The sequence below is a fragment of the Balaenoptera ricei genome, chromosome 20 (genome assembly GCF_028023285.1).
Source record: "Balaenoptera ricei isolate mBalRic1 chromosome 20, mBalRic1.hap2, whole genome shotgun sequence".
NCBI lineage: Eukaryota > Metazoa > Chordata > Mammalia > Artiodactyla > Balaenopteridae > Balaenoptera > Balaenoptera ricei.
Genome location: NC_082658.1, coordinates 60,431,542 through 60,443,696, shown reverse-complemented (window position 1 = coordinate 60,443,696; position 12,155 = coordinate 60,431,542). Strand labels below are relative to the sequence as shown.

The following is a 12,155-nucleotide window of genomic DNA, read 5'->3' as shown; positions in this document are numbered from 1 at the left end:
TCTCTCCAATGGGATTCCGCAAATGGAGCCCATGTCATTTGCCTCTTCGTCACTCTAGCAACCAGCACATCCCCTAAGGGACGACATCCTCCGTAAACGCGTCCTGATAATGACAGGATGAACGAAGCATTCACTAACCTGCCACTGGCTGGACCAACTTAACCATGAAAATGGAAGCATGCACTTTCATTTTCTGAGTTCCCTTATCTGCCAAGTGTTTTGCTTCCTTTTCCCCATCCCTTGAAACGAATCTGAATCTCTTTTTTATGTTATTGCCTGATAAGTATGAAAATATTTGTACTTCAAAGCAGATTTGGAAAAAGATGAAAGTTCTGCAAACAACTCTACGCTCCTCTGGAGTGTCAAACCCGCTCCCCAACAATGCACTTCAGTTTACATGGTTTTATCGATCTTACGTTTTCCCCCCAACAATGCTACGAGATGAACAAGGTAGGAGATACGATCTCACCCTGCACGTGAGGAACTGGTGGTGTGGGAAGAGCCATTCACTGACTTGCCCAGGCTCAGTGAGTGAGAGAACATTTTTCCTAGACTGCGGTGACCACATGAAGAAGATCTGAAGACTGAGATGTTTCCTATTACGTACAGTTTTTAAAAATTGCTAATTCACTTTTTCCGATCGTCAAGTTAAAATTGGATTATACCAAATCTGACTTTTTTCTGAAAAACTGAATGAGTCTTTAAATTCTATAGTGCTTTACAATTTTCAAAAGTCTCACACAGATGTTTTCATTATTTCCTAATATGATGGGATTATATGACTTGCTTGATAAGAAGGTCAACTCCTCTGACATTTACCTTCACTACTTGACTTTGAGTCTGCAGATTCAACCTCCTCAGTGGGTTTGCTCACCGGCAAGGTGAGTTCTGCTGTGCGGCAGGTGAGTTCTCGGGTGTGTTCTCTGAGAATGAAAGGGAGCTCTAAGCCCAGGTCCCCCCCGCACAACGATGACCAGAGCCACGACAGTCTGGCCAGGAATGTCCAAACAAGTCAGCTGACCTTATTTATCTTTTCCAATTTAGAAGACATAAAGATATTGAGAGTCACTGAATAAAGAGCTATTTAAAGGGGTCGGTATGACAGTGTCTACCCGCAAACTGACTTAGGTACATCGCGCCTTCCATTTACGCTCTTTCTTCTCTTCGAGGCAAAATAAACAATTGGCATTTGTATGAAACAGCCTTAAAAGTAAGGGAATTCTGTGAACATCACAATTGCCGCCGTCACTCCCTTCGTGTAGGTGGCATTTGGTCACCACTCAAACTGGACACTGTTGACAGGGAGAGGGGACACCTCCCACAGTTCTGCTGGGACAACGGGTATAAAGCGGGCCCGTCCTGGGTAAGCCGGGAGGAAGGGCGCCTCGATTTCAGCCCACATGCCGGTCCCACTCGTGGCAGAGTGCCGTCCCCAAGCATCTCTGGTCATGGCCCTCACCTGGGACGCACTCACGCAGGCAGCTGCTCTCCTCTTTCTTTCCACCATGTCGGTTCAACCCTGGGTCAGGCTGAAGGGCCAGTGAGTCGAGCGCCCTCCCCACTCGTGTCGAGGCCACGCACGCACTCGCCGTGGGTCCCACTGGGAGCTGGGGCTCGGTGTCCTGTCTCTGGCTTGTACCCAGCGACGCCTTCGAAATCCATGATTTGCCGCCTCTACAGAAGTCACTGAGGACGCTCCTCTAATATCATCCAAGTGCCCCTTCTTTCTTACTTTTTAAGAACTAAGAGGCAGAAGTTTGGTCTCCCTGGAGTGGTGTTTTCTTCTCATGGATAGAGAGACTTTTACAGAGAGTTATGTGCAGCTGTTAGGAACTCAGGGTGTGGAGTCAAGTGGACGAGGCCAAATTTATTCATCGTACTTGGATCCCCAGTTTTCCCACGTGAGTACTGGGAGGAATTTAAAAGCATCTACCTCACCTTGCTCTAGTGAGAATTAAATACAAATAACACGTATAATGCTTTTCATTATGATGTAAGTGTGGTTTCCCCAGGAAATGTAGAATGACATTTACAGTTCAACCTTATTAACTATGAGAATTTGATAAGCTTTTCTTGTGATCTTACCATTTATCCCCATTCTATTTTCTGTAACCCCGACTTTCTTTACATATTTCTGTACTTTACTAATAGTCTTATGAAGCCTCTAATCCCTTCTGGAATAAAGAATAAAATAAGTAAGCAAGAAGGCACTATCTTCTCCGCCAGCTCTGAACGCTCCCTGTCGTGTTTTTCTAGGAGGGAAGCTAGGAGCGCAGAGAAGGCAGCCAGGCGCGTGCAGACTGCACCGACGGTCCACACAAGCAAAGAGCTCCTTCAGGGGACTCCCCCGGCTCCTCGAGAGCTCTCAGAACGACCAGTCCAGGCGTGTGCTTCTTTCCTTCAGGATCGCTATACTACTTTAACTCCCTAGAATAGAATTTAGTTCACTTAAACAAAAATTTTCAAAAAAAACTGCCATCACTTGAAAAAGTTAATGAAAATAAATGTCTACAGTATGTCTGCCAAATGGATGCAACCAAGCTACGGACACAGGCTGTCATCAGCAAAAGACCTTTAAGAATTTCTTCCCCAGATTCACTTCACCGCTGCCCATCCACAGTGGCAGGGATCACACGTCACCTGCCAAACTGTGGACTAAGTCTGCGAGGTTGTACAGATTCATACTGGCCCAAAGCAAACGGGACAGTAAACACCAAAAGAGAATTTCAGAGTGAACTGGCCAGGCTTTGGACTTAAGGCCCAATAGCCGTTATGAATGGGAGAGCCACCAAAGCTGAGAGATAAACGTTCATGGTCGTCTACAAGACTTTCTACTATACCCCTATGGCCACTCATTTATAAAACATCTGTGTAGAAGAAAATAATTTACTGAATTATAGTAAACACTAACTGGCAAGATATAAAGTCTTCAGTTTTAAAACTATGATTCTCAATGCAAGATTTTGCCCCAGACTCATGATAGCTCCTTGTGCCTGTTTAATAAAATACATCCTAGCTAGAAAAATAAGTCTGAGTCTAGCTTTTTCAGGCCTATGATTTGCCCTCTAGAAGAGCAATTAAGGTTTATTATCATAAATGAGATTCCGCCTTGGTCATCTTGCAAACAAAAGGTAAGTTACAAGTCTATCAAGACTAATAATCGTACTGTAGCCTCTTCCTTTATCGGAAGGGCACTGCCAACACCAGCCACCAAGGCCGTGATGCTCCTCCCTCCTGGATGTACTGAGAGACTGTGCTTTCCGGGGTGCGAGGAAATGAGCACACTGGGCCAAGTAAGACGAGCTACTAGAAGAATGACGGCCTCTATCTGATGACCATTCCATGCCTAATGGCTGTTTGCTGGGCTTATCCCGTTTCCCTTGGTCCTAAAGGAGTATGATTTCACTGAGGAAAAAAGCCTGGACAGAAATTCCAAACAAGTAGGAACTCACCTGTGATTTCAGCAGTGGCAGAAGCACCTTTTAGCTTTTGAGATGGCTTACAGGGCTTACATGTGCCCTCTAAAACGACTTTACTCAAATCAAAGTGCTTCTGACACTTTCTAAACATAAAGACAGCAGAGAGCTGCATCAGATCTCAAAAAGGGAAATAAAATATCAGTCAGATATGAGACTTCTGTTCTTAGGTATTTTCATCTGGATCTACTGCCCTTTTCAATATTTAGATTCATTTAAGAACTGAATGGCTGAAAGCAGCAAATACTAAAAATTATTTTTACACAGACATCTGACTGCATCTGAATTTGTTTCCTTTATTGTTTTGCTTGGTATGTATGATTATTTGATCCACAAGCGTTACACCAATAAACCTGAAGCTCCATGAGGGCTCCACCGGGACAGGTGGACAGAGGGTTCTCTGACTTGGAGCAGTCGTGCAGCATGAACCACTGGCTCTTTCTATTCTTCTCGGCTTGTGCTGCCTATTAGACTTTAAAAAATATTTTAAAATGCTGGTTTCGAGGTCTTCCAGGAAGTAAAATGTTTAATTATTAACCATTAGTGGTATTAAAATATTTATATGCCTTTTGGTTCCACTTAGTTGAATTTGGTGGAGAGGAGAGTAAGGGACGCAGTGCTTTGCTCGGGGTCTAACAGCGCTCTCAGTTCATCTGAAAACATAAGGCTGCAGACAGAGCTTTCTGCTGAGACCCTGTATGGGTCTGTCTGAAATCACCTGTGTTAATGGAACATTTTTACCTTTAGCCACTACGAGCAAAACAAGCCCACGTCTCAAAACCGAGTCTAGTAAGGAAATCCATCGCGTCAGTTATTCCCACAGCAAAACTGCCCATCTCAGATCCATTCTGAGCTCCGAGCCCTGCATTTTGGTTAGAGTTGGAGAGCGCTACATGTCCCCCTCCCCGTATGTCCCTTTGGGGGCGGGGGTGTTCTTTTCACTTTACAACTCAAGGCAGAATACTGGGAAATGATTCAGGACGGACAAGCAAATGAATGTTCTGTAACATGGAGGAGACTGACATTCATGATTTTACCTGATCTGTCCACGAACCAGAGGTCTGTTCTTTGTCCTGTTCATGTTTGAATCAAATGGAACCTCAAAAAACTGCAAAAACAAAACAAAACATTAAATACGGTGTGAAACCATTATTCTCTTCTGCTTTAGCTCTACAGTTTTTTTTCCACAGTAAATTTCATTTTAATTTTGATACTACAAACTCACACTCTTGGTACTCTTTAGAGGAAAATTCTCTGGGAGAGACACATTTTAAAAAATATACGCACTAATTGTCAGGAACATGCACAGTGCTACTTTTATCCACTTTGAAAACCACGTGTTAAACACACAGTTGCATTCCTCAAAGCCAGTGTTTCAGGTTTACAGCGTTAGTGCCGTCCACGATTTCAGAACTTTTCACACATCCCAAAGCCTGTGAATCAACCAAGAACCAGGTGACCACGGGAAATGGGCCACCAGAGCCAAAGCCAGGTCTGAAGGGAGTAAGATGCCAGATGAAACCATACACAAGTGACGGGGATACAGCGAGACTAGGGCCACATGCCCCTCTGCCTGGGACAGCTCTCCCGTACACCTGAGACCAGGGTGTCACACGGGTCACTGTCTTAGGAACACAGCAAAGTGCCCGTGGGGATGGAGACTTAGGTGGCTTCTAGGTCTGAGGCTGCAGGAAATATTTAGTGTCAGGAGCCTTAGTTTCCTCAGCAGCAGATGAGAACAGGTGCAGGCAGGCCGAGAGCTGCCGCTTCTCCCCCACGCCTGCACCGCCCACAAGACTCCCAGCCCCTCACAGACCCGACCCTTCCTGCAACACTAAGGTCCGGTTTAACTGAAGCCTGAACCTCTGACCTGATGTGATCCCCTCCTCCTTTCAATCCCCATGGCGCCTGCCTGAACCACTTGGAAATGTGGCTGCACCTGAGGTGAAATCGAAATGCTGCAAATACAACAGTCACTTGTCAAGAATGACAGCATTTAAAAGGTGATAAGTCTGTTTCTGATTTCACATGATAGCAGTGTCACTCTAGTTGGTAAATGAAAATACAGATTGTCCATTTTTTGGTTCAATCTTTTTTTTTTAACTTTACTGAGGTCCACTTGATATACAATAAACTGCATGTATTTAAAATATATGATTTGGCTAAGTTCTGACTTATGTACACACCCACGAAGCCACCATCACATGAAGACACCGCACGCATCCATCTTCCCAGAAGCTCAGTCATGCCTCCTTGCAGGCCCCTCCCCTACCCTCCCATCCACACCTCATCCTTAGGCAGACACGGAACTACTCTGTGCCCCTACAGACTATCTGCATTTTCTAGACTTTTACGTAAATGGAATCAAATAATATGCCCTCTCTTTGTCTGCATTTTTTTCACGTGGCATAATTATTTTGAGATTCATCCTATTGCTGAGTGTATCAATAGGTCATTCCTTTCTACTGCTAATATTCCATGACATGGTAATACCACAATCTGTACATCCATTCACTTGTTGCATATTTGGGTTGTTTCCAGGTTTTGCCTATTACGAAAAAGCTGCGATGAACATCTGTGTGTAAGTCGCTGCATGAACACATGCTTTTACTTCTCATAGGTAAACACACTGGAGTGAGTCATCGAGGAGATGCATGTTGAAACTACTCAGGAAACTGTTCCACGAAGTGGATTGCCACGTTACCTTCCTGCCACCAGAGTATAAGAGGTCCAGTCCCAGAGCCTCCAAGAACTAAGCTTTGGGTCATCTCTTGTGGCAAGGAACTACAGCCGTCCAAGGACAAAGGGCACGCAGACTGGCCAGCAGAAGAAGGTAGTTATAAACACCAGCTACAACCCTGCGACCAGTTGCAGAAACAAGGAATGTAATAGTTCTGAGTATTTTCTCCTTGTTTTACTATAAATATGTTTGTAATATATAAACCACATTTTTTATTTGTCTCCCATTCTCCTACCACTGAATATATGCTAATAGTATTTACTCTCATGCCTCAGTATTGAAGTTACACAGGATCAGCTGGAAGAGAGAACATTCCCCCAGAGACGAATAAAGGGACTTTGCGTCCTCTTTCAGGGAGTGGATCAGTGAATTGCTGGTTGTAAGGGGGAGAATTTCATCATGTTCAGTACACACACAACTTTTTGCTATCGCCTTATCTGGAAGTACGCCTGAAGGGCGTATCCGAGCGCCAGGCCGACAAGGGCGAGCTGCGACGGGTCTGCGCCGTGTTGACTTAGCTCAGCGGGAACGAGGCTGCCCGAAACGCCCTCTCCCCGCAGCTGTAGCTTAGGGGCAGCCATGGAAGCACGCGTGAGGTCTGGACGGTGGGGATGCAGGAGCGGCCACGTTTACACTTGCAAAACTGGCGTGAGGTCAGGCTCTACTGCGGCTCACACAGGGCGGCTGGGATCCGTTGGCTCGCCTTGCTGGCCCGGAGCGGCACGGGGCCCGCAGCTGACCCCCGAGCTCGTCCACGTCTCGTGATCCTGGGCCAAGTCTGTGTGCTGTTCCATGGTCAAGTGCATCCTCTCCTGCAGGTCAACCTGCATCATCAAAGGTGCAGGCTTGGAAGCGGCAGGAAACAGACACGTGGTCCAGTTTGTTCTCATTCACTTCTGCTCCTCCTTGCGGATTCCGGGTCACTCCTGCTCTCCTCTGCTTTCCTCAGGCCTGGCACGAGGTACAGGGGCAAGAGGCTTACGGGACTGCATCACATCCACGGTCCCACCAGGCCTAATCCCTTATATCTCTCAAGTGGTTCCGACATCCTGATCAAACCTTAACTGATGCAGGCCTCTTCTCTAATACTTTCAACAGGGCCGCTGTTTAAAAGTAGTTAACTGTTCAGTATGTCCATCTTATGATCTCAATGACAGGCTTCCTGAGATATGTGAGTTTCCCATCCTTAATGTTAAAGAGAACTACGCAAATAGGCACTCAATAAATAATTAAATAAACCATCACTGCAAGTAAGTATATTTGTAGACTGAATTACATGTTGAAACGATTTACAATTTATAAGTGTTAAAAAATTCTTTGAATGTGTTCAAGTTACACATAATTAAAATGTTCTGTCTGTCACATTCCCTCCCTTCCCCAATATTCAAACACATTCTGTAAGTATTTGAAATAATCTTTCCTTCATGACCTATTAATTTAATTTCACAGGACTAATGAGGATTCCAATTACAGATCATGTTATTTAAACGCTGGTAAGGTGTTATCCAGTATAACACAGAAACTCTTGTATAAATAACTATCTTGGCAGTTCTCAAGTCTGTGCGCGCGCACACACACACACACACACACACACACACACACACACACTTAGTTCAGGAATTCTAATGAATGGTTTCATCTGGATGAAAAATGATGTTATATTTTCTCTGTTTCTGGCAAGTCAGCCATCCAAAGATGGGAACTGAGGTCTAGAACACAGCAACTGAACTGCAGGGTGCCAGAACTTGGCAGTAGCTTCTGACTCCCACGAACGCTCGAATTTATCAGGACAAGCGACACCTGGGTAGAAATACCACGCTGACCAAGACTTCTGGTTCATTCCAGCGAGGGCTAGACAATTCCTCCGAGCTCGTTATGCTGCTTTACGCTGTTTTTCATGCGTTTCCTATAATGCCTTTCAGCTAGGTTCACTGCTTTGGTTTAGCTATTGAAACCACATTCCCAAAACGTAAAGCGGAGGTAATACAGATGAGAAATTTAAACATTTTAGAACATATAGCTGGCTTGATAATCTACTCACATTTTTCCCCTGTGCTTTGCAATTTTTTCATAATGTTATTATCATTTCAGTTGGCTCCAACTACGTCCGAAGCAGACAAGTAAAACTCCTACAACTTGTGTTGAAAATAAAATACAAATGTTGTCTTACCAACCCTTAGAACACACTGTTCGGCCCGCCTTTTCATATACCCTCGCTGCTTCGAATAACACCCCCAGTGACATGCTTCGGTGAACACCCTTGGGCAGCCGCTCAGCCAGGCCTGTCCTCTCGGGCCCTTCCTTTAGAAGGCTCTGGTCATTAGGTCTCAAATGGCCATGTCACCCAGTACTTTACCCCACGCCTGGACACAGTGACTGGTTTACTGAGTGGGTATCTGATTCAAACAGAGTCTTTCCTTGGGATTTTACAAACCAAAAGCCCACGAAGGTATGTCCTCTCTTCTCTTGGGTTGCCTGTGGCCATGGAACAGGATAAAGGGAAGTGGAGGAGAGGCCCAACACTGATTGCTTGGGTCAAGTTACCTCCAAGGCTCCACCTCCGCCCACCCTTTCCAGTCAAAGCCAACACCTTACGGGTCAGTCCCTCTTAGTTCCAACGTCCCAATACAGGAAAGGCTGTAAGAACTTCAAACATCAGAGCAGTGCATTGCCCAGGAGTGAATAATACTTGCTTTTTCCTTCAGCAAACAACTTATTTTCTGTCTATGTTCATTTCCAAAAGAAATTTTTCTCTCAGCCTCTTTCCCTCATAAAAATCCATTGTTCTTCTGGAATTCTTTTCACTTAAAATTTCCCCTTTAATCCCAATTCCCCATCCCACCAGCCTCCATCGGTCGACACTCCTCCTAGTTTCTTGCCCCCCAGCTATCCTATGAGCTGCTATATGAGTCAGGCTCTTGGGGCTGCAAATGGTAGAAACACAACCCAAACAACTCAAAGAAAAAATGGGGCTTTCTTTCTTACTACAGGGCTGTGCCTGCTTTTAGGAAGTACTGGGTCCGGTGCCAAATGTGCTGTCATGATGCTGGCTCTCTCCGTCTCTCGCATCTGCTCCGAGTACCCCTGCATGCCGGCGCCTTCCAGGAAGCAGGCAAAATGGCACGTGCCCGTGGTGGTGACCCTAGTGGAACGTTTACTTCCTGATACCTCCAGAAGAAAAGTCCAGAACCACCATGGCCATGAATCCTCACAGCTAGGTGATGATGCGACTAGCCTGTGACCACGGCGGGGCGGGTGCAGGTGGAGAGACACAGTGACACTGTATCGCCCTCGAATCGTGAGTGTTATTTTCTTGATAGGAAAGAAAAATTCTATTACCAGAAGAAAATGGGAAGATGTTAGGCAGACGGATGCAGTGAAATTATTTCTAACTCACTGTAAAGCTAACGGCCCCAAATCATTTCATCTCACGTCATACCTATAAAGTAACTTGCCTACATTACTCCTAGTTTAAGTATCTGAAAGGCATTAATCATTATAAACACAGTAAATAATTTATATTAAGCTTTGTCTCATAATCAGTTTGGGGGATCAATAGTTCTATCTATTTAATAGAGGAGTAAATGGATTACTTTTTTAAAGTAAATGGATTACTTTTTCCTCCTCATAATCACATTAAGATATTGGTCACGATTACACCCATGGGTAAATATTTATTAGATTCCTAATATCAGATTTGTGCTTTTCTATTATACCATGCTTTTATATTAGTAGATAATTATTATTACTCCAGAGAGATGCTGCTCAGATATAAAGTATACTTACTAACTCTTCTAACAGATAACAACATACTTACGACACTATTGAATTTTGTGAGCTAAAATGACACAGACACCAAAAGCAGGTCGAAATATAACTTGGCCCAAGTGGTGAACTTCCTATTCCTATTTTGATTAATTATACACTATGCAAAAAGTAGATGTGTTCTAGAGATGTCTGCAAGTCAGGCTCAGGAAATATTGACTTTGATAACGAGGTGCAACTTTTTCTTCCCCTAGGCTAAATAATGGGGGCAACGTTCTTCTAAAGACTCAAAGGAAAAACAAACGTGTGAACCCTGTGGGAGTTTGTTTTTCCATCCATCTTCTCAAAGCTGTCAACAAGTGTTTGTCATTCCAGTATGGCTCACAGCCTCCCAGGTCCAAGATAATGTCTCAATCGGTCTCAGGCCAAGTTAAAAGGGATGTTAACAAAAATAAATAAATAAAGCACCAGGAGAGGCACCTTATCCAGCAGGGTTCCACATACCATTACTTTCAGCTTACAAATCAGTTCAGATACGCGGTCAGCCATGGCTCTTTGGTTGTTACCAGCGCTCCATTGCCATACCAAGAATAAACAAATTAAGTGAGACTCGCTGTTCCCATTGATTTTTCCCCACGAGGCATTTGAAATAAGGTGTGTGTGTGCTCACGTGGTGCTGGGCTAATGTTCTCCTCCAAACATGCTACTCAGGCCATCGCTCATTAAGCTTATTTTAAGGCTTCGCCCTAAAAGGTCACCCAGCACTTATCAGAGGTCTGAAGTACCACATCCTGTAAGTAAAAGAAAACTCAGAAAGTTGCACTGGTTTTGACGAGGTTCAGAAATGGTGTTATAGGTCACCCTTTCTCCTGCCAGAGGGAACTCAATTTGTAACACTGCTTTCTGAAAAGAGATGGAAGGAAAACACAGCAAAATATTTACAAGATCTGGGTAGAGAGATGTGGGGTGACTATTCTTTTTGTATTTTACAATTGTCTATAAAGACCATGTATGTTCTACTTAGGAAAAAAAAAAAAGTAATAAAAATTTTTACCTAAATGATACAAATATAAAATCTGGACAGACCTTCGTTAGGTTAACTAATAAAGAATACCTAAACTTATCTAGTAGAAAGCCAATATCAATGGAGCCTTAGTCAATTAGAACCCTTTTTTCCCCCAGAAAGAACCACAGGATAAAATGTTGATCCTAAATATTTCTCAAGGACACCCGTTTCCCTCCATCCTTGGTGCCACTCCTTTAACTCAGGCGACCATTTTATTTTGCCTAGATTACAGCAGCCTCCCAACACTTCCTATCTGCAGTATTGATTACCCCTGTCAATTTCTCACACAGCAGCCAACGCGAGCTTTTCAGGTACAGACCTGGTCATGTTAGTTCCCAGCCTAAAACTCTCCATGGCTACCCGCTGCCCAGGGAGTAAAGTCCAGGCACTCAGGTGGCACAGAAAGCCCTTCACAGAAGCTCCGGCCCCTTTACGTCCCGGGGCCTCATCTTCTCTCGCCCCTGACTGCTCCCCTCCAAGGGTCTGAACCTCCTGACAGGTCCTCGGGGGCAGTCTGCCGTCAGTCCTTCCCACAGCCTCCGCGCCCGCAGGGACCCTTCGCGGTAGCTGTGCCGCACCCATCATCAGCGCAGAGCTGACTTACTGGTCTGCCCTACATTCTGCTCCTCTCTGTGTGCCTCGGCAGTGGAGCTCTGCCCGGACGACCACCGACAGGACAAGAGGATTCACTTCAAGTGCACAGTCACCAGTTTCAAAGGCGGCTCGTACCACTCCCTGGCGAGCCCCCTCGACCTCTCTAGCCCACGGGCTCTGCTCCTCTCCACGGGAGGGCGGGGGGCGAGTTCAATCCGGTCCGCTCTCAACCGATGGGTGCCACCTCCTCCTTCCCTCCACCTGGGCTGGCGACCCTGTTCCCTGCCACCTCCTATGAAACCTAGCTCATCAAGCACCCCTCTTCCCCACAGCATGGTGTCTTGCAGCTGGATCTTTCCCACCCCTACCTCGACATGCTTAGTTCTCCCCCAAGCCCACACGTCTGCCGGTGTCGCCAGCGGACTTGAGCACGAGGTTAGCATGTGGAAAAGAGAGGCCGTGGTCTCTGCCGCTACCGCACATGAAGGTCGGGGCCCTCACCTCAGCCAGCACG

General features: G+C 45.4%; 1 protein-coding gene across 1 annotated transcript in view; it reads right to left on the bottom strand.

Moving 5' to 3' along the window:
• The window catches only part of LOC132355007 (protoheme IX farnesyltransferase, mitochondrial), a 110,954-nt gene that overhangs the window by 32,300 nt on the left and 66,499 nt on the right, over positions 1 to 12,155 (bottom strand). Inside the window, 1 exon segment of the mRNA XM_059907171.1 lies at positions 4,514 to 4,584. Coding sequence (XP_059763154.1) covers positions 4,514 to 4,584 — 71 coding nt within the window.